The sequence below is a fragment of the Chelonus insularis genome, unplaced genomic scaffold, assembly GCF_013357705.1.
Source record: "Chelonus insularis isolate UGA/USDA-ARS -01 unplaced genomic scaffold, ASM1335770v1 contig_3_pilon, whole genome shotgun sequence".
NCBI classification, from domain to species: domain Eukaryota; kingdom Metazoa; phylum Arthropoda; class Insecta; order Hymenoptera; family Braconidae; genus Chelonus; species Chelonus insularis.
In genome coordinates, this window is record NW_023276556.1 from 3,795,798 (window position 1) to 3,822,255 (window position 26,458).

Here is a 26,458-nt window from a genome sequence, read left to right on the forward strand (position 1 = left end):
ACCATTAATGATGATTGGCATCGAGAGGATGATTATGATGAAGATGGAAATCGACTACCACACAGTGAACCTTTCCTTCGTCATAGAAAACAAACAGTCACCATGTGGACTAATTTTGCTAAATATTTGTAAGTTATCTCATTAAATAGATCATTTTGTTCAGATATATTATAAAGAAAAACTTTAATTCATTTTTGTAGGAGACCCAACTTGGACGGTGAAGACCCACCTGGTGTCGTTATAGAAGAATACGAAGATAGTCGTAGTAATGGTCCCACAATATATACAAGTGAAGCGGAATTAGCTAAACTTAATTGTAGAATGTACAAAGTTGCAATGCTTTGCAAAGATTAAAATGATTTACAAGAAATCGAAAACAAATGAAATTGTACTGATTAAAAAATATGAATAATTACTGTGTACAACATATTTTAGGAATTTATGTATTTTAATCCAACAAATACATAATAAATAAGTCAATTAATAAAATCATGTCTTTTTAGTGATTAATTACCCTAGAAAACCAATTGAAAATATATAAAATATATCGCATACTCATTCCTTCATGAAATCTCAAGATAAATAAATCATCTTCATCTGCATTTTTCAGCTTACTTTATTGAGATGTTATACTCACTTGCATACAGAAATACTTTGATTTATGATAATCATTTACAACTCTTTTGAACAGTCATTTTATCACTAGCAATAAACTAGATAGAATGTTTACCATTACTACAGCAATAAAATCAACAAAGTATGTCTATGTTTATTTAGAAAACCACAAGGCTAAAAGTCTGCATCTAGGTGATATATTAAGAAATCATTTCATCGTGATTAAGTTTATTTTGTCACTGATACTGACAATCTTTGAGGTTTTCGACCAAACAATTGAATTAACTGGAGTCATATAAGCGAATAAAGGATCTATTCAAAGCTAAGTGTTGACTATTGTTGAAAAAGGAGTCAAATACTCAGCTTTCAAAGCAATCCCTTACGCAAAACCACCTGTTGATTATTGTAAATTCCAGGTAAGAGGTTAAGAGATTAATAAATATTTAAATTTATTAGAGATTATTTTAATTTCTGTTGAATAATTAATATTGTATATGCTTTTATCGGAGTAATTGTGTATGTAAGTGAAAAAAAAAAATAAATGAAACTTCTTGAGGGGAGTTTAATTGGGCTACTTAGCGTGAGCAATGACTATGTGACATCTAAGTCGCAGGTCTTTTTTTAATGTCATTTACTTTGGTTTTATTTTCAGGTTTTTAATTCAACATTTGAACTTTAATTAATTATTGGATTATCCACTTCTATGATTCTTAATGAAATTTGTGGTAATTTTGTATGTCAAAATAAATTAATTGTTCATGAAAAGTTAATTAAGATAATTAAAATATTTTAATAAAAATATAAAAGATATAATAAATTTACTTGGTAATTATGATCATAATTGTAGTTAGCAGTAAAAAAAAAATTATTTCACCTTACATATAACTATTGTCACGCTATTGTAAAGCCTTCCAATGAAGAGGAAAACATTGGTTAGCAATTAATTTTTCAATTACAGAAAGAACACTTATGAACATTACTTATTGAGTAATTTTTGTTTTACATAAGACGATAATACTAGGCAATTTTTGTTATTAGTGTTTAATGATATAACAGTCATTTTTTTTATCGCCTTATCGGAATTTGACAAATAAGAAACGTGAAAATTACTGTCAACTTCAGGTTTTTTAATGCTTAAAGTTGTAATTTCCTTATACTTATTTGCAAAATTGTGAAGTTATTAAAAATAACTAAAACCTATCGTTAGTGTTAGCTAACTGTTTAACCTATTAGTGTTTTTTTTCAGTTTTCTATAATTTTAACTCATTCAACATCACTTCAATTCTAGTCTAGTCCGGTCATCAACGTCATGATAAAAGTCCGCTTGATACTACTGACAATAGGTGTAATTAAATTGACCAGTTTGAATGAAATTTTTGCTGAATATCAACTATCAGAAGTTTTTCAAACTGACAAAGGTCCCATTCAAGGGGTAATACTGAAAACGATTGTGAGACATAAAAAATTTTCAGCTTTCAAAGGAATTCCATATGCCAAACCTCCAATAGGTCGTCGTCGATTCCGAGTAAATAACTTTTATTTGAATTAAACTTGTATTCATACAATGATAATCAAATTAATGCATAAAACTTGATGAAAAAATTGTTTAGCCACCAGAAGAAATCGATCCATGGGATGATATATTAATTGCCACCAACACATCGAGTGTTTGTCCTCAATATGATTATGATAATAAAACTTCTACTGGTGATGAAGATTGTCTTTATTTAAATGTCTATACACCTAAGGTTAATTCATGCTTATCGATAATTCTATTTTTCTTTCAAGAACTATAAAAATTATAATCAATATTTTTAGCTAAAAGCAGATGATACTGAATTGAGACCTGTGATGGTCTGGATTTATGGAGGAGCTTTTATACAAGGATATATTAATGCTTCACGATATGGACCAGATTTTATTCTTGAACAAAATGTTGTTGTCGTTGCCATGAGTTATCGATTGGGAGCTTTGGGATTTTTAGCTCTCGAAACTAAAAATGCTACTGGTAATGCTGGTCTTAAAGATCAGAATTTTGCTCTTCGATGGGTCAACAAAAATATAAAAAATTTTGGCGGTGACCCTAATTTAGTAACTATTTTTGGACAAAGTGCTGGCTCAGTTGCCGTACAGCTTCATAAACTTTCTCCAATGTCAAGAGGTAGCGTTAAAAAATAATTAATTTAAAATGAAAATAAAATTTCAACTTTTTAGCATAGAATACTTTTGAATACTAATAAGAACATTTTCTTCTTTATATTTATACAACATAACAACTGTTTTACGCTTTATACTAATTATGATAAAACTAATCGATAAGAGTAAATTTATTAGTCAAGTAATCACTTAACTTTCAGGTCTATTTAGCCGATCGATAGCAATGAGCGGCTCGCCTTTGAATGTTTGGGGTGTATCTGTTCATGAACAAGCAGTATTACGAGGACGTTACTTGGCTAGAAAACTAGGAATTGTGGAAGACACTGATGAAAAAATTTTAGAAAAACTATACGATGTTCCTGTTGAACAAATCATCGTGGTAACATCGACTGAACTTGAAATTGTAAGTGTATATAAATGCTTCAAATAATCACTCTAATAATGACTCAAATAAATTTATTTTAACACAAGCTTGATCTACCTTTTAAACCAAGTATTGAAGATCCTAAATACAGTTCAGAACCTTTTATCTCGGAGTGTATCGTCAAAATGTATGAAGCTGGAAATTTCAGTGATGAACCTCATATTCTTGGCTTCGTTAGTTCAGAGACTGTTTCATTTGCTGATAGTATGAAAACTATTTTCTCATCTTTTAATTTATTTCTTTTTTTTTAACTAATTTTCAAGATAATTCTTCCAGATATTCTAAAAATATGTTTATGTTCCTTTCTCTAGGTGTAGCATCATTCCTCAGAGTCCTTAATTCTGCTCTAGATACTGTTGTTAATATAACTGGTATAGAAACGATAGCAAATATAATTCAGTTACGTCATCTTGTAAATTCTACGCTGAATACCTTTAGTGAAATTGGTTATGATACGGTTTACACAGGAATTGATGTAACAACCGATTTACTTTTTATCGCTGGTATAGATAGAACTCAACAGTATTTAGCTAAAGGCAAAGGTCCTGTGTATTATTATCGTAATTCGTTTGATTATCCTCAAGCTCTTCATAGAGTGAGAGGTAATCAATTAAATGGAACTGCTCACTCAGATGATATAGCTCACGTTTTCTGGGTATCTGATAGAAATCAAACGACTGATCCTAACGTTGGTATTACGCATCAAAGAAGTAAGATGGTTAGAATGTGGACTAATTTAGCGAGATATGGGTAAAATAATTTTTTTTCTATAGTTTTATTCGGATAATTAATAAATTATTTGTTAATGAATATTATTTTTTAATTAGAAATCCTACACCGAATGGAACAGATGATCCTTTATTGAATATCACTTGGCCTAACTCTGGTGAAGATGGAACACATCTTGAAATCAATACTGAATATTCTATTGGACCAAGACCTATCAGTTCTTTTATTCAGATAATACGTACTCTGGTTTCACCTTTACGGTTATTGATAGAACCCTGCCCTTTCCTATTATAATTAATCTAATGTTTATTTCAATAAATTAGTGATATCACAGCAATTTTTTGATACATTTGATGTATTTTTAAACTGATATATTCAATAAAATAATCAATTCTATCGGTTGAGCCACGATAAAATTTATTGCTTTATGTAATTTAAATTTTATGCTAAAAATAAATTTTTTATCAATTTACATAAGAGTTTATTGAATTTTTGAAAAAATATTCATTGATAGAATTCAAAGATTCTTCATAAATTTCAAGATATCATACCTCAAGATAGGTTTATATTCCTGAAGTTATAAAGAATATTTTACGATATCTGAAATATTTTCATCTTTTCGCAAACATATGTTCAAACACGAAGTTGAAGTTTATTCTTATTTTTAAAATATTTCCTTTGTACTGTCGAAAGTATTTAAAAAATGAAACTCTATGAGTTGATCTTGTTGAATATTTTAAGTATGTTTTCTATTGGTGTAAATGCTAGACTAACGGAAATAGTTAGTACAGACAAAGGCCCTGTACAAGGAGAAATAAGACAAACATTCCGAAATTCCATGTTATTTTCTTCATTTCGTGGAATCCGTTATGGAAAACCACCAGTTGGCTATTTAAGATTTAAGGTAAAAATATTCTTGCTCCAAATTCTTTAGAACAGTCATGAATAGTCAGAAATTAACATTTTTACTTTGAAAAATGTATAGCCACCAGAAGAAGCAGAACGTTGGAGAGAAATATTCGTAGCAACATCTGAAGCAACTCCTTGCCCTCATCTAGATATTGTAAACCATTCTTATGTTGGAGAAGAAGATTGTTTAAATCTTAATGTTTATACTCCTAGAACAAATTTCGCTTATGACGACGATGAATTATTTCCGGTAATGGTATGGTTACATGGCGGTGGATTTAAAAGCGGTGCAGCAAACATGTCTGTTTTTGGCCCAGATTTTTTAGTTGAAAATAAAGTTGTAGTAGTAGTCATTAATTATCGCATAGGAGCACTTGGATTCTTAGCTTTAAATCACACTAATGCCACTGGAAATGCTGGATTAAAAGATCAGCTTCTAGCTTTGAAATGGGTGAATAAGAATATTGATAAGTTTGGTGGAGATCCTAATCTGGTGACACTTTTTGGTCATAGTGCTGGAGCTGTTTCAATTGATTACCATGTTTTGTCAGAAGTTTCGAAAGGTACAAACAGTTTTATAATGAAAGAAAAATGAGTTAAATTATTTATTCAGTTGAATGATTGTTATGCAAGTCATCGACATCAGTGGACTACTTTTATCCAATTGCCTAATACTTTTCAGATTTTTTTCATCAATCTATCAGCATGAGTGGATCGCATTTATGTAAATGGGGGTTTTTCACTCTTTCTGAAGCAGAATCACAAGCTTTCAAGCTTGGTGAACAGCTGGGAATAATCACTGATAAAAATAAAGAAAAGCTTTTAACAGCTTTATATGAAAAATCACCTCATGATTTAGTTGAAGCAACAAGAAAAATCGATTTTGTAAGTGGATTTTTTGTTACTGTAAATAAAATTCATTCTTTATGATATGAAAAATAATTAATCATGTTTTTTTGTAGATCGATTTACCATTCAAGCCTACAATGGAAGACCCAATAGTTGCAGGTGATACTGCATTTATTTCCCAGTGTCCTATTGATGTTTATAAATCAGATGGATTTCGTGGTTTACCCCACATGTTGGGGTTTGCTAAAGATGAAGCAGTTTCAATAGCTCCAGGTTCAAAGGATTGTTTATTTTTATTGATTATGTAGTGGCTTAGTATTCTTTTTGTTGTTTTTGTAAGTTGTTCAATTTATTTCAGGAAATAAATGGCTATCAGTAAAAAAACTTTTGAATAACGCAATAAAAGAAAGAAATATTAATCGAGATAGTAATTTTTGGAAAAGAATATACTCGAAAATGATTATTAACATTTCAGAATTCTTTATCGAAGTAAATCTACCATTTTATATAAATCTTATTCGACTGAAAAATCTAATAATAATAAGCCTTAAAATTACATTTTTCATTCTTTAATATCTAGAATATTTCACGAGCAGCATTTGTTATTGGAATTGATCTCAAGCGTAAACTCTTAAAAAAATACAGTAATGCTCCTGTATATTATTACCGAATATCTTTCTCATCAAATGTGTCAATTCATAAAAAACTTCATCATGTTCATATGGATGGTAAGTTAAACAATCAATTTATAAATACTTACATTTATAAAAAAATATTTTCAAGGTGCTGCTCATGAAGATGAACTGGCTTACATTTGGTACGTTTCATATTTGGATTATCCTAAAAGCCCAGAGGATCCTTTTACAATTGTTCAAGAACGTGTGACTTTAATGTGGACCAATTTCGCTAAATTCGGTCATCCGACTCCTTTCGGCTATGCTGATTCTCAACTCAACATAACTTGGCCAATTTCTGGAATTCACAACAAATTTTTAGATATAGATAACAAACTTAGCATTAAACGTGATCCTACTGATGTATCTACTGACATCATTTCTGGATTATTTGAGTTATTTGTTCGTTCAAATAAATGTCCAATTATTTCATAATCAAAAATACGATTATTACTTATTTTTAAATTACAAAATTATTATATTTAACCAATATGTCATACCTTGTAATTGACAACTGATATAATAAAGAAGTTCAATTAACAATGATTACTCCATTTTTAACAATATAATGATGTTTTTAAATTGATACAACAATAATTTAGTATTCATATCATTTTTTTAAATACATATTTCTAAACTCATCTTTGTTTATTTTCATTCATTGTGCCAATATTATAAGTATGTAAGCCACTTTTATTAACTTGTCATAACCTTGATTAATGCGTTGATTGGATAAGTAAATAAATTTTAATTTTTATTTATCTAACGTCTATGTCACTTTGGATGTACGATGTGTGTAAAGTCAAATTTGCTTAGGGCAATGATCTTTACAATATATATCAAGATAATGAAAGTAATCAACTAGGCCCTTTATCTAAAGAATTACTGTATAGTCATTAACGTCAATTGACATTCTTTTCAGAGCATTATATCAGTTCTCACAACAATATAATTTTAATTCTTATTTTTATCTATTTTGTTTTATCAATTGACGTATACTCTTATGATTTTACTGTATTTGAAAAAACTCAGTTGTAGTTAAAACGTCAGAATTTACGTAGAACATTTTCTTTTCAATCCGGTTCATATATAAAGTATCGCCGTGAAGAATGTGACTGTATCGTATGTTCCTGCTGAGAACTTTATTTGTTTTCTGTGCATTGATTAGTTTATCTTTTTTATTACATCAAGTTATTGTTGAAGAATTAAAAAAGATGAATTTTGCACATTTCAAATTTCTCGTTTTATTCAATGCTCTTAAAAATAATCTTCAATCTAATTTAACTGAAGTAGTATATACAGATAAAGGACCGGTTCAAGGAGAATTTCGCACCACTGTACAAAATAAAATAAAATATTCAGCATTTCGAGGTATTCGTTATGGAAAACCACCTGTCGGATATGCCAGATTTAAGGTAATCAGAAAATTTTATTTGTAAAATCTTTAGGTTAGGAATTTTAGCGGGGGAAAAAATTATAATCAGCTGATGAAATATTTTTATTTTTTTAAAAAAATTTGTATAAATTGATAGAATATTTTTTTTCATAGCCACCAGAAGAAGCAGATCCGTGGAGAAAAGTATTTAATGCAACATCAGAAGCTACACCCTGTCCTCAAAGAGACATAATAAATAAAGTGTATGTTGGCGATGAAGACTGTTTGAATCTCAATGTGTATACCCCTAAGACAAATTTTAAGAAGACAAATGACAAGTTATTACCTGTTATGGTATGGTTACATGGCGGTGGATTTTACAGTGGTTGGACTAATATATCTTTTTTTGGACCGGATTTTTTGATAGAAGAAAAAGTTGTTGTAGTAGCAGTTAATTATCGTCTTGGAGCATTGGGATTTTTAGCTTTAAATCACACTAATGCGACTGGGAATGCTGGGTTGAAGGATCAGTTGTTAGCTTTAAAATGGGTAAATAAAAATATTAAAAAGTTTGGAGGAGATCCCAATCTCGTGACACTTTTTGGTCATAGTGCTGGTGGTGTTTCGGTTGATTATCACATACTTTCGAAGGCTTCAAAAGGTAAAAAATGAAAAATTCTATTTAAAAACTGATTTTATTACTAACTTTAAATAACCAAGTTTTAATGTTATTTCTAGGGTTATTTCATCGATCTATTAGCATGAGTGGATCTCATTATTGCCAATGGGCATATTCCCGTCCCAAGGAAGCAGAAAGTCAAGCTTTTAATCTTGCTTTCTTTCTTCATTTGAATATAACTGATAGAAATAAAGATGAACTTTTAACAAGCTTATATAAAATACCACCCCAAGATATAGTTGAAGCAACAAGAAACCTCCACAATGTAAGTGGTCTTTTACTGTAGATCGATCGATAAATATAAAAAAAAAATTCTACAACAATATAAATTTTACAGATTGATTTACCATTTAAACCGACGTTAGAAGATCCTTTAGTTGCTGGTGATAGTGCATTTTACTCTCAATGTTCTGATGATATTTATAAATCTGGTAATTTTAGTCATGTACCTCATATGACTGGTTTTATGAAAGACGAAGCATTGACAATAGGGCCAGGTATTATTAAAAAAGAATTACATTTTTAATGTAATGGGTTTAATTTTGTATTAATCATCAAAGGAATAACGTTTTGTTTTTATTAAAGGAGACAGTATGTTGATGATAAAAAAAACGTTAAATGAAGGAGATAGGGTCATTAAAAATTCGAGTAATTTTCTCTCCTTTCCATGGAAAAATTTTTATGCGTATATGGTAACGCAAGGAGCTTCACTTCTTTTAACTGTAAGTAGATAATTTCAATTCTCTAATATAAAAATTATGAAGTTACACTTATGCAACTCGTATTATTAAATTTAGAGTGTATCCGAAGCAGCATTTATTAAAGATATCGATGCAAAACAACAAATAATGACCCAATACAGTACTGCGCCTGTTTATTTTTACGGAATTTCATTTACGTCAACCATATCTATACATGAACGAATTCATCATATTAATATGAAAGGTAAATATTGATTTTATCTAACTGATTAGTATATTTGAAAATCTTTATTCATTTTAATAAACTACAATAAAAAATTTTTTCCAAGGTGCTGCTCATGAGGATGAATTAGCTTATTTTTGGTATGTGTCTCTTCTGGAGTATCCTGAAGATCCTAAAAATCCTTTCATAATTATGAAAAATCGTATTACTCGAATGTGGACAAATTTCGCAAAATATGGAAATCCTACTCCTGACGGAGAATCCGATCCTCTTCTTGGTATAAAATGGACGGAAGCCAAAGTTGACGGTAAATTTTTGGACATTAATGAAGATTTAACTATGAAAAAAAATTCTATTAGTGCAGCCTCACAATTGTTTTCATATGCCATTCATGGCTTTGGAACAAATTATCAATGCTCTAATAGTCAAAATAGTTCCTAAAGTGTATAAAAAAAGGTATTAATAATAAGAAAGTGAATAATTTATTAATTTCTTTTCACATAGAAAGAATACATTTATTTCATCGGAGAAATAAAGAAATTCTTTTGAAAGTTTCATCAAATAAATAAATTCCATAAGTGAGGACAAATAAATCAAGTAAAATCTAGTTATATAGTCTTATCATTATTTAATATTCATGAAGCTCGAATATCATTTGTTATAGTTGATAACGGATGATAATATTTTTGTCATTTTATATTTCAATTAATTAGAAATAGTTAAGTACAATAATCATGGTGGCATGATTTCTCACGTTTTATTGATTTCATAATATCAGATAAGAGTTTATTCTCTTGATATGTATTAAAATAATTATTTTATTAAGACTAGCAGCGGTCTTATGTCAGAATATCAAGGTGAGCTTGAAAAGATAAAAATTAAATACTCGTTATCTTTAACGAAAATTATATATAAATACATAAAAAGATCATCATTAAAAATTCTAAATGAAAGTTATTGCCTTTGATATAAAATAGTTATATAATAACTGGATTAACTTTAATATTTAATTATTAAACTTAATTTAGAGTTTCTCGTCTAGAATTTTCCATTAAATTTTGTCTATGACTTTAATCAATTTTATCAGAACGAAAATATTTACTATTAACCGCAAAACAATTATTACATGGCAAAGACACTTTTTTTATGATTATTTTTTTTTAGATTAAATATATTTATAAATTGTCCTAGAATGCAATTAAACATTCAATTATACGGATTTAAAATATTTTTATATGATAATTAAACATTAAAATACACATATAAATAACATTTCATGTAAATTCGAAAGATAATGTAAGTGTTAAATTTTAATTAAGTTATTAATGTTTTTTTTTTGCAAAGGTTAAAATCATCATTTATAAATAAAGCATCATCCATCTTAATTGTATTATAAATAGTAAATTAATTAAATAAATACTAATTATGTACTGGTATGATTATCTAAGATAGAAGTAAAGTAAAGATATACTTATTTACAAAAAAGTTCAGTTATAAATGTAAAAAAATTTATTGAAACTCTTTTTCTTTGGCTTTGACCGGAATTAAATCCGGGAATTAACAGAATCACTTATAACACAATTATCACATTTATCAACAATGATAATTAAAATTAGATAGTTGAAGAAAGAAAAAGTTTATTGTGATAAATTTTTGTTTATTTAGCCGTTTATTAATTAAGTCAATTTGTTCAACTGATATATTTTGATTCTTATTTGTATTTATATGTGACCTCAAAAATATAGGTCTTGAGAGTATAAGTGTAGATTCATGAGTGTGCCAAGGGTAATAGTTGATACATGTAAAATTAGAATTACTTGCATTGCATTGCATTTTAAAATTCATTAACACATAATCAATCGTTACCTCCAATTGCTATACACGAAATGAGCCACGTGCGAAGAATAATTAATCAACATTAAGCTTCATACAACGTCAGTAATAATGATAATGTTATACTAAATTATAACATTGTTTATAATCTTTTGTGATAATTTTAGATTTTATTTACTGAAAATATATGTATTGTATCGTCATGAATCAGTAAAATTTGAGATGAAATATCTGCCACTTCTTTATCACGTTCGGTATATATTATTCAGTTTTAATAATGTTTTCCAATCATAAAGCAGATAAACTGTTTTGTGAATGCTAATTATATCATTACTGTTAGTATAACCATACCAAACGGGAAAGGTGACTGAGCACTACCAGTAATAAATAGTCGTATCAAACTATCTGTATAAATGTACAACAGTTTTTTATTATCTGCAATAATTTGATAATCGTGTATAAAAAGTGAGAGAGATTTTTTATCATTAATATGTAATAAAGGATATATTCACTTCAATCGTCAATTACTGTCAGTTTTACTGGTTTCTATCTAAAGACCTCTGTTGAAGAAGTTTTTATTATTACATTATTTATAACTAGTTTAAATAATTGATTGAAGCCAGTTTTATTCTTGTTATCAAAGTTGATTTGTTCGCATTTTTTCAATAAAAACTTGCTCTTTTATATCATCGTTTGAATTTTCATTAGTTGGAGTGAATATATTTGATATAATTATCATTAATAATGTGGTGAATGTTTGAGCAGTTGGGAAAAGTGTTATCTATGTTTTCGTGATGTTTTGCAATTTAACATTGCGCAGTAGCCATTCACCAGATTATATACTATTGTCGATTTAATAGAAAGAAAAGTATAATATTATATCCAAGCCCTGAGATGTTATTAGCCATATACTTTCAACTGTATTTATTTGCTATGATACTGAATGAGATTAAATACGAATCTAAACTAAAAGTAAAAAAGTATCATCACTCGGTAGATGAAGAAAAAAATTGTGAGTGAGTTAATCATATTAAAAATACGTCAGTTTCCATGTGAAGCTGAAAAAATAATCTTATCAAGATTATTCTGTTTATCTTTAGAAAAAAGTAATTATTTAAGTATGTATACATTTATTTATTTTTTCATCAATTATATTTTATTGACTTACAATTTTTTGTATCTATTGTTATAGATTCTTGTTGAATGAAATAATTTACTGAAATGAGAATAAAATATTTCCATTAGAATATACAACAAAAAACTATGAAGGTCTTTTAAGAAATTAGAACAAAAAAAGCAAATATGGTAAAACACTCTCCAAACAATTTCGCAACAACTTGTGATAATTCAAGATCAGAGAAATCGTTTTGACATTCAAGTCTCGTATAAAATTTCTTTACATACCACCGTTTTCTGACATTCATTCCTAAGGGAACCAAAACGTCCAAAGTCATTTTATTTATTATATTTACAAGTTGAACAGAGACACAAATTTATTCATTCCTAAGTAAGAACCAGAATTTTTAAAATTTTTTGTAACAATAATAATAACAACAATTGAACATTAACATAATTACACGCAATAAAAATTTTATTTGAAATAAATTCTGAACGTGTTAAGAATAAAGAATTAACTTTTTCATGTTCGATTGATTGAGAAGTCACGACTGTAGAAATGTAAGAAATATCTTAAAACAGGCCAGAGTAAATAAAACTTATCTTACACTAAGAAAATAAACTTCTTTTTTCAATAAGACGTGTGAACACTTGTTTTCGCGTATCGAATGATTAATAACGAAGTGATATCATGAATGATCGGTAAAAGCATAAAATAAGTAGAATCTTCAACGTTTGCGCGTGTTAAGACAATCTTGGATTAATTAGATATCAACGGCGGTTGAGTCTCGTGACACAAGCGAATAAAAGCATTGTATGTCTTTATATCTGGGACTTGTGTAATCACAACACATCCCGGAGGCATCATCATTTAATGACCAGTGGGCGCGTTTCAGTCTATTATAATTTTTATCTTCTCTTAATTTAAGACTTAATTTGTAGTGTCATTAAAAAAATTTTTCTCAACAAAATGGAAACAAGTCGTTTAATTGAAAGAAAATCTCATGATTATGGTATTTCTTGACCAAAATTATTTAAATAATTATAGTATTTATTGTTATGGTGTTGAAAATGTTTAAATTATTATGTTTGTTTAGTGATATTTTTATTAATAAATGGATTTTGTTTATAAACATGTTCAATAATTTACTATTCTTATTATTATTTGAGATCAATGTGATGAAATGTCGAATAATCCAGAGCTCATAGTTCGCCGCCCAGTTTATCAACAAGAGGATCTTGATAGATTTTTCGAATACTCCAAACCATCTTCAACATGTGAGTTAAAAAAGTTAGCTTGAGTGTAGTTAATGATCGAATAAAATTTTAGTAGAATTGATTGATTTTTAGTAAGAAATAGTTTAAAGAAAAAATATAAAAATTTTAAATTAAAATCATGCCTGAAAAAAACTATCCCTATGTTGGACTGGTTTCCAAATTATCCATGGAGAGAAAATATTCTCGGAGATATAGCAGCAGGATTTACTGTAGCAGTAATGCATATTCCTCAAGGTAATAAAAGAAAAACAAACACTGCGTGAGCATAATAGAATAATATAATTTTTATTTGCAAAAAACAAATTTCAACCTCCAGGAATGGCTTATGCAATGCTCGGAAATGTTCCACCAGTAGTTGGCATGTACATGGCATTCTTCCCTGTCCTTATTTACATGATTTTCGGAACTTCTAGACATAATTCTATGGGTAAATTTATTTTATTTATTATTAAAATATCAAAATAATGTTTTACCTTTTTTGATCAATCAAAATTCGAAAAAAAAAATAAATCTTTCGTTTGTTGATTTACTTAATAAACAAATTATTGTTTTACTCTTCATCTAGGAACATTTGCTGTAATTTGCATGATGACTGGCAAAGTAGTTTTAACTCACAGTACTATTGCTAATAGTCAAAATTCAACTTCAGTAGAATCACCATCAATAGAATATTTGCAGACATCTAATCAATTTTCTCCCCTAGAAGTGGCAACTGCAGTAACGTTTGGCGTAGGCATATTACAGGTATCGATATGATTATTTACTCAGACAAATTGAAAAAAAAGATCAAAATGACAAGTTATTGGTGTCCCAGTTGGCAATGTATGTGCTGCGTCTAGGGCTGATATCATCCCTCTTGTCAGAAACTTTGGTCAGCGGTTTTACCACAGGAGCTGCTGTTCACGTATTCACATCGCAAATCAAAGATCTCTTGGGATTACAACTCCGTAAACGTCGTGGTATTCTCAAAGTCGTTTTCGTGAGTATCCATTAAATATACATTCATTTACATTTTACTTGATTGTTTTTTTTTTACTTTTGGGTTCGAAATATAGTGAAATCTCTCTTCAAAATCCCTGATCCTTTTCCAAGAGGAGAAGTAGTTCTCCCACTTACGCTTCACTTTTTTTTTCTTTGTCTTTAGAAACGAAATATCGCTTTCTCTTATTTCTACAGCCCCATAGGGTAAAGCAGACCAATAGATATCTCCTGGATATCCTCCAGAAGATGAAAAAGTTGTTGGAGTTTGAAAAAAAAAATGTGATTTAAATCGAAAATTGTTTGAGCTGAAAAAATAGTTTAATTAAAAAAATTAAAAATCTACGTCATTTGTTAGAGCTTAATTGTCAATTGGTCTGTTAACTAAAGTCATAAAATTGAGCAAGTTTTTTTTGTATTATTATTGTTTACCAAGAATCAAAGTCTTCGTCATTTAGTTTCTAAAGTGATTAATTTTTCAACTTGAGATTTATAAATCTAGATAGACAAACAGAAAAAAAAGGTTAAACTTATAATTATTGTTACATAAAGACTTAAAGAAATAATATAGTGTAAAATTTTCTGCAATTTATTTCTTCACTACGATAATAGTTTTCCGGTATTCCGGTATTCAAGAACAATTACACGTGACAAGCGCAAGCAATTTATAAATCTCACAGGGGAATTTAACTTGCTGAGACTGGTTTGAGGAAAAGTTTTTAATGAAAGCAGTAAATATCATTAAATACTGACATAATATAATCTTATATTCATTAATCATCAAATAAATGATTCTGTTTTGAACATCAAAATTACAGTATAGAATATTCTTCATTGTTACTCTCATACTTGTAATAAATTTTGAAAAACTTATGTGTGGATTAAAGATTTAATTTGTAGACTTACTATGATGTCTTCAATTCAATCGATAATTTGAATACCACTGCCATGATAATATCTGGAATTACAATACTTGCAATAGTCTTCAATAACGAAGTTTTGAGGGTAAGATAATCTTTCAGATAAACTCACATCAATTGGAACTTGATATATATTAATGGCTTAATAATACGATAATTTATTTGCAGCCACGTGTGAGTAAATACTGTGCCTTCCCTATTCCAATCGAAATGATCGCAGTAGTTATAGGCACATTAGTTTCTGTTCAAATGAATCTCACTGAAGCCTATAATGTTGTCACTGTTGGAGAGATACCTGTCGGGTATACAGTCAAATAACTATGCTATAATGACTCTTAATTATATATCTCCATGATAAATCATTATGAGAATTATTTTTAGACTACCAATGCCTTCAATGCCACCAGTATCTCTTTTATCATCGATAATGGTTGATTGCTTTGTTATTACCATGGTATCATACAGTATTTCAATGTCAATGGGTTTAATTTTTGCTCAAAAATTTAACTATGAGATTGATGCTAATCAAGAATTAGTAGCACAAGGTCTAGGTAATTTATTTGGATCATTTTTCTCATGTATGCCATTTACAGCATCTTTGTCAAGATCTTTAGTGCAAACTGCAGTTGGTGGAAAAACTCAGTTAACTAGCTTAATATCTAGCTTTTTGCTACTCTTTGTCTTGCTCTGGATTGGACCCTACCTTGAACCATTACCAAGGGTAAGAAAAATATCTTTTAAACTACTTGAAGCATACATCATCTATTTTTTTACTTTCAGTGTGTCTTGGCAGCTATAATCGTCGTGGCACTTAAGGGAATGTTTCTTCAAGTTAAAGATCTAGTCAGGTTTTGCAAATTATCAACAACTGATGCCATGGTTTGGATTGTTACGTTTCTTATTGTCGTTATTCTAGACATTGAATATGGATTACTTGTTGGAGCTCTTCTATGCTTCATAAAACTCATTACTTTATCCATGAAACCATATACTTGCAAGTTAGGTGTTGTTCCAGGGACTGAGATTTATTTAGACACTAATAGATATAATAAGGTGAGTTTAATTTATGTTATTTCTTAATTTATTGTTGTCAGTAGACAATTTTAAGAATCATTTTAATTCAACAGGAATAACTTAAATTGATTTCATTGTTTAAACTATTTGTAGACTGTTGAAATACCTGGAATTCGAATGTTCCATTATTGTGGTGGTCTTAACTTTGCAACCAAACTTCATTTTAGACAAGAAGTATTTAAAGTTACCGGCGTGAAACCACAAGATGAATTGAACCGTCGTATTAAAGCCAACGATAAAGAAATAACAGAAGAAAAAGTTCAAAAAGTAAGAAAATTAATAACTTCTTTGTAATAAATGAAATTTAAAAAAAAAATACTCTGTTATAAGCTAATTTTAATGATTTTATAATTTATATGATTTTCATTTTCATATAGTTACGAGTATTAATACTCGACTTTTCTGCACTTAATCATATTGATCCAGCTGGTGTAGCAACTATTCGAAGTCTTATCAAAGATTATATGAAGATTGGAGTTTCAGTTTATCTTTCCGGTTGTTCAGGTACGAATCCATTTACTTATAGCAGCTATGTACATTATAAGAATAAATTACTAAGTTGAGTCGATCAAAAAAGGTATTATGTGATCAGAAATTGGTTCCGGTATCTGCTATCTTATTTCATCGTGAGGAAATAGTTATCTTGATTTTTTTAAATAAATAGATCTGTTCTATTTATATTCTCAACCATGTTTCTTATTTTTTCTATGATTGATTTTTTATGAATACTAATATACCTCTTTTTTTATTCAGGACCAGTATTTGAGACAATAAAAAAATGCAATACTGTTGAAAAAACAGAATCATTCATGATATTTCCAACTGTAAGTGATGCAGTGAATTATGCTCAACACGAGAATGTGATTTCCCCGGTGCCAATGTGGACGTGCGGGCCTATGTATGAGGAAGAAAATAGTATAAGCCGACTGTGATTTTATTAGCTCAAAGTCTTTTTAGAATTATTTCGTTTTTTTAAATTTACATTAGTAAAAAAATTTATCTGATGACATTTAATTTTTAATATTATATCTTGATGATGAATATTTATAGAAGTATTTATTCTGAACAATATAAATGTCAAAAGATGAAAATAAGTTTTAAAAAATATCGTCATCTATAAATGATAATTACAATATTTTTCTAAAAGGATGTAAAGTTGAAATTTAAAAATCATGTAACTTAAGGAAAGGTGAAAGGACTTTCAAAATTATAATAAAATTCAAAAACAAAAAAAGTGGATCACGAATTCTGTAATATACATTTATATACTTTTTGTTAAACTTTTCTTTTTATATTTATGCATCAATTATACATTCTTATCATAACATTGATAGCACGTGTCTGCAATTTATTCTCTTTCTTTATTTATTTAAAATTCATTACAAATGACATTATTCTCATTCAGCATTTTATCACTAAGCGATAGAAACTGTCATTCGAATAGTAAAGTGATCTATTGGTTCATTCAAACACGTTTCTAAGTTACTTCAATATTCTTTTTTGCAATAGAAAGATTCTTTCTTAGATAAATATTAATTATAATGATTGAATAATAGTTGTTGGAAAATTATACGTAATTGAAAAATGTCACACGTAACTCACGAATCAAAAAATTGCGCGAATCGATGATAATCACGTGGTGTCGGCTTGGTCTACGCATGCGTATTAGCTGATAAATTTTAGCATCTGTGAATTATTTACGTTGGAGTAAATTAATATAAAAAATCATGGCATCGTTAATTCAATATTTTAAATCAATTCCTACTCACATGGTAAGGAAATGTTGATTATTAATATTCTTTTAAACTTAAATCAAGATGTCATGTTGAAAAATTGTCATTAAAGTCTGAATAAATATAACAAAAAATATCCTTCTAGGTTAGTTTTTGACATTTCATTCAGTGCCACGTAAACAAACTCTATTTACCATATACTTTATTGCGACTAATGGTTATTTATTGATGATTTTAGGATTATGATGGTCAAGCAAGAGCAGAAAAATTATCTAGAATTATAGTAACTCTTTTTGGAGTAAGTATATCAAATTTTAATTTTACTCCAAAAAAATTATTAGCCTGACTATGATAGAATAAATTAAAGTTTGAAAATAATATGGAATAATAAAATGAAATATTTTTGTTAAGAGATAATAGTTGATTATTATTTACAGGCTGTAGGTTTAATTTGGGGCTACATCATACAAGAGTTTTCTCAATCATTATATATCCTTGGAGCTGGATTTTTAATGGCCATGATTATCACAGTTCCCCCATGGCCAATGTACAGGAGAAAACCATTAGATTGGCAAAAACCACAAAGTGAAGTTCCTACAAAAAATAAAAAGAAAAAAAATATAGTAAATGATAAGAGTACAACATTCTGACTGGTGTGTTATAAATTATATTATAACTTGATTCATCTTTTTTGAAAGATATAAATTATTTTACACATTCGAAATAAATTCAGTTATTAGATAAATAATTTTTTTTTCATAAATAAAGTAAAAATAATCGAATAAACATAGTATTTAATTACAGATTACCTGTGAGTATAGAGTGTCAATTACTCATGAAACTAATGCACATATGTTCAACATTGGATTCATTCCAACGACTTTCATCGATTACATTCTTTATTTTCTCTTGTCACAAACTAAAGTCGGGAATATTTTCTTTGAGACCGAATAAATGCGAAAAGAACGACTTTGAAATATGCTTAATACTTTCACAATGATACTTAAAACCGCAAAACATGTTAGAAAAAATTTAATAAATTCAATCATTTTAATAAATACTGGTTTAGGAAATTTTGCAACAATCATTACATAATTTTTTAAATACAAAATAGGTCCAAGAAGCCACATAATAGATACGCCTTTATGACCACGAAAGATGTTTTACATAAAAAAAAATACGCGAAGGAATTATGAAACACTTTCTCTGTGTATGATGAATGCTTCTGGTATTCCAATTGCACTGTTTCCTGCATCATCACTGCAGTTTATTGTTGGCAGAAAAAGACTATAAATAAATATAACAAATAAACTCGATGGGGGCGAAAAAATTATGTCTCTAAGTAAATATTAATGTCTCAAATATATATTTAATTAATTAATTTATGAATATGATTGTATTAATTAGTTTGAATACTTCAGTTAATTGGAACAGTTTGAGTGGTTTATAATTACTTGATAATTGGCTAATTTGTTCTGATATCATAATTTTGATATATAACTCTTTATTGTCCGATAAAAAAATTTATTGATCTTCAGAAGTTTTAATTACTCTTATCAAAAATATCCGGAGATGTCAACTGAAAACTTTTTAAAAGCTTTTGATCGATAAATAATGATGATTATTATATAATCATGCATACTGACTTTCTAAGGAAATGATAAAATTTTCTTTAAGGAGAGATATCACGAAAAAATTAATGATTTTTTGTTGTGTCATTAAATCAGTAACTAGTTTCCCAATTTCTTGATCAATATTAATAAATGGCCAGGAATTGTTACCCCATCGCTTTCGTTTTTTGCTGTCTATACATAAATAATGATATCAAAATTACTTAATAAGAGTGAAAATCATGATACTTACCTATATTTATAATTTTTTAAAAACATGAACAAGTCACGTACGATTTCTATCTCTTCTATTTTAAAGTTGTTACTTTGTTATAAACAAAGATAAAAAAAATAAAAATGTATAATTTATAATAATTATGTGTTAATAGCTCTAGAGACTTCTATCCTATTATTTAGCCACGTGCTCAATGCAGCCCAAGATACGAAGAAAAGGTGTGTGTTTTCATTACGATATAACGTAACGATGCGTGCACTATTTCCTGAGTTTTACGTAATTAAAAAGTGATCTGCAGGGGAATCAAGTAATATGGGTGACGTATATTTTAGCTCCTACCCTACTCAATAACATACTGAAAGTGGGCTTTTTCACATTCGGTCCACCTTTATAAACCCAATGCTCAGCAGTGGACAACCAGAACTGTATCTGCATTCGTTCAAAGAATTACTTCTGTTTTTTTCTATTCAACTATCATGTACTCTCACGCCTTTGTTGTGAGTTTTTTTTACTCTTATTGATATATCAAAAAGGAAAAATTTATTTTTTTCAAAATCGGATAAAGTGTCAGTGATTTGTTTCATTTTTTCTTATTTTGATAAGAAAATTATCATCAATTTACGATAGCCATTATTTTTTACTACTTAATCTTTCTGACAGTATAATTCGGTAGATTTTGCTGTGATTTAATTATATTTATTTATCATTTTATTACACGGTAGTAAAGTTAATACAATAATAAAATGTTTAGATGCTTTTAACTGTGTTGATATAAGTATATGTAATAAAGATTTTTATTTTGATTTTAAAAAGTGAAAGAAGTATAAAAAAAATTCAAAAGACGAAATTTCAACACAATTCCTTTTTTTTAAAAAAAAACAAAAATTTTTTCTTTTCACTGAATTCTCATCACGTAATTAAATAATGCATTTTTTGCAAACGTAACACCTAAATTAGGTCGAGCTAAAGCGAAACCTTTAAGTGTTGCACTGAATGCAGTATCATTTATGTTTAACGGTTTAAAATAATACTTTTACTTTCTCAGAGCGCATAATAGATAATTATAATTGAACTTGTACTGTTTCAGTTAGTGTTTTTTGGAGTACTCGCAATAGCGTGGGCATCTCCCGTCCCTGGTTATGATCATCAGTAAGTTTTTACATCAATTAAACTTTTTGTGGATAGACAATTAAAAAAATATTTTTTTCAGCAAACACGTCGTTATTCACGTACCATACAAAGTGCACACTGTTCATCATCATCACGTGAAGAAAGTTCCTTACCCTGTTCATCATGTAGAAAAAGTTCATGTCCCCGTACCAGTACATCACGTTGAGAAAGTTCATGTTCCCGTACCATATCCAGTGGTTGAAAAAGTCCATGTGCCCGTAATTGAAAAAGTCCATGTTCCCGTTCCAGTGCATGAAGAAAAGCACGGGTGGGAAGACAAAGGGGGATGGTGGTGATGAGGATTTGTATTATTAGAGAGTTACAGTTCTCTTCATGGATCAATTTCCAAATTAGTAAGTCACTTTCATTTAACTATAATTACTGTCAATAATTATTGTCAATTTGAATTTCGTTGAGAATTTTCTTTTATTAATGAATAACATTTTTTTTAGGTCCCAATATTTTCAGTAACAGAAGTTAGTTTTAAAATTTAAGAAGTACTTTAAATTACAACAAAACTGGACTTTTCGAGAGTACAATTCTTTTTAATTAGTCATATTCTGGAGTAATAATTAAGAAAAAAATGGTATAATTATTCACCAAAGTAGATATCAAAAATACTATTCGATCTCACATCGGATCCATCATATATTAAATGTACATAATGTTTGTTGTATGCGTAAGTGACTAAATACCGTAATTTTTGTACTTTCTATTTTGAATAAAAATATAGACACAATTAATTCAAGTGATTTATTCATAGATCATGTGATAAATTATTTGGTTCATACACTATAAATTGCACAGTGGTAATCATACAATTAATTGAAAACAACTAAAACTGTAATAACAAATAACAACAATAACAAAAACAATAAAAAATAAAATTACTAAAATTTAATTCGCAAGTTTTCACTCCCAAGCATCATCAATAAATTTGTGATCTTCATGATGATGATGATCTTCATGATGATGATGATCTTCATGATGATAATGATGTTCTTCAGTCTTTTCTTCTTTCACTGGAATATATATTTTCTTCACGACAGTATGGTGATGCGTGTGAATATGTTTAGGTACATGAATTTTTACGTGAACACTAGAAACATAGAAAGAAACTTATTAAGATAAAAGTATTAAGTTATGATTATAAGTGAATAAAATAATGAGGCATGTAATATTTCGACATAAATATTATAAACATACAAGAATTGATTATAGGCTGTATACTCACTGCTCACTATCTCCTGGAATAGGTGTTGATGATACTAGGAGGGCGATTGCTATGATTACAAGCAATACCAGCTGCAATAAAAAGTGCAATAGTAATCTACTAAGTTGATTCACTGAATGAGTAGCATTTGAAATAAAAAAAAACTCATTTTCTAGAAGGATTTCATATTTTTCTGTTTGTATATATCAAAATTAATTATACTATCTAATCAACTGGTAAAAAACTTACATGTGTCCGCATCATTTTTAAAAATATTCACTACTTTTTTATCTGAATGTTAAGCAAAAGGAAGTCCGAGAAAGACTAAGACTTATTTTGCTCAGAAACTGCCTTATAAATATAAAGTTAGAGTAATCATCATCGGTAGTAAAACATGAGCAATACGAATTTCCGGGTTAATATCGCGTGTTCTCCCTCTTAACTTTCGCTCTCACATCCAAGAATATTCTCGATACAGACCGTATAATGTTTATTGTGTATCCATTTCTTGATCAATCGAGGCATATATGTATTTACATTCATGAATTTTCGCAGTGAAAGTTAAAGGAAATGGTACGAAATCTCATGTATCTCTAATATACCTCATCATGTACAAATAAAAGCAGCAAAAATTTAATTTTCCCACTTTTTATCATTAAATACTTGGTATGTGAATCAATTGGAATTTAATGAACCATATAATAGAAAAATTATTTATAAACGAGATAAATTTTTTATATCGACATGAACTTATTATAAAATTAAATTAATAATTGTATAAATAAAAAAAAATATGTTTGGAATTATTAATGACTTCCTGAATTATTTATGGTTAATTTTGATGTCAGATCTTTTCTCCAATTAATTAATAGAAAAATAAATGATTGATAAAATAAAAGTAAAGGATCATTTATTTTATTTAATATACATTAAATGTAATTTTACAAATAGTATATGATCAATTAACTCTCGAGGATTATGTATGTGACCTTGGTTTCACTATAATGGAAAGTGAATTATACCAGAAAAATCCTAATACCACCGGAAGTATTGATCATGCTTTCTCACAAGACAGAAGTCCCATCTATCAAGCAGTATGTAGAGAGTACGATATATGTAATTGCGAAAAAAGTACACACTTATTCACTCTTGTAATACTCTTTATACTTAGCTCTTTCACCTTCATTACTTTCCATTTTAGTCTCACTGCATGAATAGTGAAAAATGATTTTTAATTATATGAATAGATTTTACAAACATTTACCACTACTTAATGTGAAAAAGTATTCTATTCAATTCTATTATTTTAATGGTTGCGAAAAATATGTTACATTGTTTTTCAGGTCTTTAAGTCTTTTGTAAAAAAGAAAAATTAAATTTATCACATTCTTTGATCTTTCCGGAAATGATTAGAGAGTTACAAAAAAAAATTATTTACAAAAAATTTCAAATAATATTTTATTACAGCCACACAATTAACAAAATTATAAATATTTACAAAATATTATTTATGTTACAAACAAATCAAAAATACAACAATCTATTTTCTTATATAATATCGTGCATTAGTCATGCCTATGACCGAATATGCAAAAAAAAAGAGTATCCTGGTGATCAGTTATAAATTAAATTTCACGAACAGAGAAATTATTACTTTCACAAACAAGGTGCTCGAGTGGATGGCAATCTCTAGAAGGCGTTCAGATGAGGAAGGAAATGAACCAGTGTTGAAAACGAGTTCTGAGAAGTCTGTCTGGCAATTTTATTAAAAAAAAGGGATGATAATAGGGACTGTGGAAAGGAGAAATACTTCTTTGCTTTCAGTGAAGCACTTTTACTTCTTATGATAGCCCGAAAAACTTCCGTGATGGCCGCCGCCACCACCACCACCACCGCCACTGGAATAAGAGTCAGAACCACCGAAAGAAGACGAACCATGGCTTGAATAAGAACTGTATCCGCCTCCACCACCCCCGGAAAATCCTCCATGTCCTCCGCTGGAATAACTGCCAAGTCCTCCGCCACCGCCAGAATAACCTCCGTGGCCACCACCGCCTCCTCCAGAATACCCACCGTGCCCACCTCCTCCGCCAGAGTATCCACCGTGTCCGCCTCCTCCACCAGAGTATCCACCATGTCCACCGCCTCCTGAAGAGTAACTGTCATGTCCACCTCCGCCTGATGAATATCCTCCAAATCCACCGCCACCTCCTGAGTAACTGTCGTGTCCACCAGATGAGAATCCTCCGTGGCTTCCAGAGAATCCTCCAGAACTACCACCATGACCACTAAAAATCATTTACTATATTTTAACATATAACATATAACAAGTAATTGGTAATACTATCCACTTGGATATAAAATAAATATATAATTTCAACAAAACGTACACCCTAATTAATTGAGAAGAATAACTTTACCTGCTTCCAAAACTAGATGAAAATCCACCATGTCCTCCACCACCACCACTACCACCATGAGATCCTCCAAATCCAGAAGAAGGAACTCCATAGCTAGTAGATGGAGGTCCATAACTATGCGAGGGTGGTCCATAACTTTGCGAAGGAGGACCATAGCTGTCGGAAATGTCATTACCATGTCCACCACCTCCAAAACTGTCACCAAATCCTCCTGAAGATCCATGGCCTCCACTGCCACCACCATATCCTCCAAAATCATCTCCGCCATGTCCTCCGCCAAAATCATGACCTCCACCACCTGAAGATCCACCTCCGAATCCTCCACCAAAGTCATGACCTCCACCACCTGAGGATCCTCCTCCGTATCCTCCACCAAAATCATGGCCTCCTCCACCTGAAGGTCCACCACCAAAACTGTCGTGACCTCCTCCGAATCCTCCGTGACCACCCCCTATTCCTGGACTAGTTATTTCTACATGATCTCCACCGCCGTGGTGTTTTTTTTCAACTGGCAGGTGTATCTTTATGTGAACACTGTAATTATAGTTGTCTAGTTAGTGCTGTCAATTAAATTTTTTTTTATAAAATAATTGCTAATTAAATATATACTCAATCCTGAGTTACATAGATGAAGAAATTAGAAAATTAGTCAATATTATGAAATAACCATTAATTTACTGAAATTCATTCACTAATAATTAATTTAATTGATTGTTAGACAAATGAAAAGGATACAATTATGTCATTAAAAAATGAAACATATTCATTTAGCTGTTATTTAGCATAAATAGACTGAGAAAAATATCATTAGGTTTCATTCAACAGTTTATTATAATTTGTTTACTTATGGAATTGAAAAATTAATCAGTTTAATTTAAATATAATTGACCATTTTAATTCTAATAATTTAATAAAAATTTTTCTCAGTTTTATTTATTACATCTATTCAATTTTAAATACTACTTACTGCTCATTGCCAAACGTTGCAGAAACTATTGAAGTGCCAATGGAAATAATTAATGAACAAATCTAAAATCATATACAAAACTATATAAAACTGTTTTTAAAAGTTATTAAAATAATTGTTATTTCAGACAAACTTACGAAAATCCGTGAAATCATGTCAGCCAAAATTTCCAATACAAATTGGCTTTTTGGTCTGTCCTGTACAATAGATGGATCCTCACTGTTCTATATATGTAAGAAGTGGTGGACTTATATACACTGACGTGAGAAAATACTCAAGGGAAGGAAGAAATTGGGTGGGGATACGTGACGGTAGTATGTTGTGTTGTCTTATTATATGAGGGAGACCGAGAGATCAAGGAAGATGAAAAGGAAACGTGCTTATACCCCACACCGACCGTGACCTACAACCCAGAGAAATTCGCGCTTCAGGCATTCTCTCAATAATCATAACTTCTATATCTTATCTTTTTATCAGGAAATTTGCACCTGATCCCATAAGTCATTTCATCATTTCCATCATCAACTTTTCTAGTATTATGTCAGTATCCCTTCTAGCCATTAGGAAACATATGTT

General features: G+C 29.3%; 6 protein-coding genes across 9 annotated transcripts; 5 read left to right on the top strand and 1 right to left on the bottom strand.

Moving 5' to 3' along the window:
- The first annotated feature begins 1,804 nt into the window (after nucleotides 1-1,804).
- LOC118068321 (uncharacterized) lies at nucleotides 1,805-6,792 on the top strand. Its single transcript, XM_035085623.1, has 14 exons — nucleotides 1,805-2,140; nucleotides 2,226-2,363; nucleotides 2,434-2,776; nucleotides 2,973-3,175; nucleotides 3,244-3,400; nucleotides 3,508-3,946; nucleotides 4,024-4,210; nucleotides 4,629-4,829; nucleotides 4,911-5,397; nucleotides 5,517-5,719; nucleotides 5,797-5,956; nucleotides 6,042-6,172; nucleotides 6,264-6,411; nucleotides 6,467-6,792. Exons 1-14 carry the CDS (start codon nucleotides 1,925-1,927, stop codon nucleotides 6,790-6,792), a joined length of 3,339 nt encoding a protein of 1,112 aa, XP_034941514.1. The 5' UTR covers nucleotides 1,805-1,924.
- Nucleotides 6,793-7,525: 733 nt separating this feature from the next.
- Nucleotides 7,526-9,785, top strand: LOC118068322 (pyrethroid hydrolase Ces2a-like). The gene is made up of 7 exons (XM_035085624.1): nucleotides 7,526-7,772; nucleotides 7,907-8,393; nucleotides 8,471-8,676; nucleotides 8,749-8,908; nucleotides 8,997-9,133; nucleotides 9,209-9,356; nucleotides 9,442-9,785. The coding sequence occupies exons 1-7, from the start codon at nucleotides 7,572-7,574 to the stop codon at nucleotides 9,774-9,776; spliced, it is 1,674 nt and encodes a 557-aa protein (XP_034941515.1). The 5' UTR covers nucleotides 7,526-7,571; the 3' UTR covers nucleotides 9,777-9,785.
- A 1,619-nt stretch (nucleotides 9,786-11,404) lies between these two features.
- On the top strand, nucleotides 11,405-17,745 carry LOC118068515 (prestin-like). 4 transcript variants are annotated; one of them, XM_035085976.1, is made up of 13 exons: nucleotides 11,405-11,633; nucleotides 13,455-13,562; nucleotides 13,635-13,796; nucleotides 13,879-13,989; nucleotides 14,128-14,306; nucleotides 14,377-14,541; nucleotides 15,441-15,545; nucleotides 15,629-15,762; nucleotides 15,842-16,181; nucleotides 16,241-16,513; nucleotides 16,628-16,801; nucleotides 16,912-17,038; nucleotides 17,288-17,744. In XM_035085976.1, exons 2-13 carry the CDS (start codon nucleotides 13,469-13,471, stop codon nucleotides 17,464-17,466), a joined length of 2,043 nt encoding a protein of 680 aa, XP_034941867.1. In that variant the 5' UTR covers nucleotides 11,405-11,633; nucleotides 13,455-13,468; the 3' UTR covers nucleotides 17,467-17,744. The 4 variants fall into 4 exon arrangements, with proteins under 4 accessions (XP_034941867.1, XP_034941865.1, XP_034941868.1 ...); XM_035085974.1 differs by lacking the exon at nucleotides 11,405-11,633 and adding an exon at nucleotides 11,819-12,180 and having other exon boundaries at nucleotides 17,288-17,745; XM_035085977.1 differs by lacking the exon at nucleotides 11,405-11,633 and adding an exon at nucleotides 12,361-12,675.
- Nucleotides 17,746-18,021: 276 nt separating this feature from the next.
- On the top strand, nucleotides 18,022-19,325 carry LOC118068584 (signal peptidase complex subunit 1-like). Its single transcript, XM_035086074.1, has 4 exons — nucleotides 18,022-18,306; nucleotides 18,506-18,565; nucleotides 18,705-18,920; nucleotides 19,072-19,325. The coding sequence occupies exons 1-3, from the start codon at nucleotides 18,262-18,264 to the stop codon at nucleotides 18,915-18,917; spliced, it is 318 nt and encodes a 105-aa protein (XP_034941965.1). The 5' UTR covers nucleotides 18,022-18,261; the 3' UTR covers nucleotides 18,918-18,920; nucleotides 19,072-19,325.
- A 1,154-nt stretch (nucleotides 19,326-20,479) lies between these two features.
- LOC118068583 (uncharacterized) lies at nucleotides 20,480-22,025 on the top strand. The gene is made up of 4 exons (XM_035086073.1): nucleotides 20,480-20,609; nucleotides 21,200-21,261; nucleotides 21,323-21,635; nucleotides 21,735-22,025. Exons 1-3 carry the CDS (start codon nucleotides 20,589-20,591, stop codon nucleotides 21,576-21,578), a joined length of 339 nt encoding a protein of 112 aa, XP_034941964.1. The 5' UTR covers nucleotides 20,480-20,588; the 3' UTR covers nucleotides 21,579-21,635; nucleotides 21,735-22,025.
- Nucleotides 22,026-23,969: 1,944 nt separating this feature from the next.
- On the bottom strand, nucleotides 23,970-26,089 carry LOC118068428 (glycine-rich protein DOT1-like). The gene is made up of 4 exons (XM_035085818.1): nucleotides 26,020-26,089; nucleotides 25,883-25,944; nucleotides 24,916-25,449; nucleotides 23,970-24,783 (listed from the first exon to the last, which is right to left on the bottom strand). The coding sequence occupies exons 1-4, from the start codon at nucleotides 26,035-26,037 to the stop codon at nucleotides 24,330-24,332; spliced, it is 1,068 nt and encodes a 355-aa protein (XP_034941709.1). The 5' UTR covers nucleotides 26,038-26,089; the 3' UTR covers nucleotides 23,970-24,329.
- Between the last annotated feature and the right edge of the window lie 369 nt (nucleotides 26,090-26,458).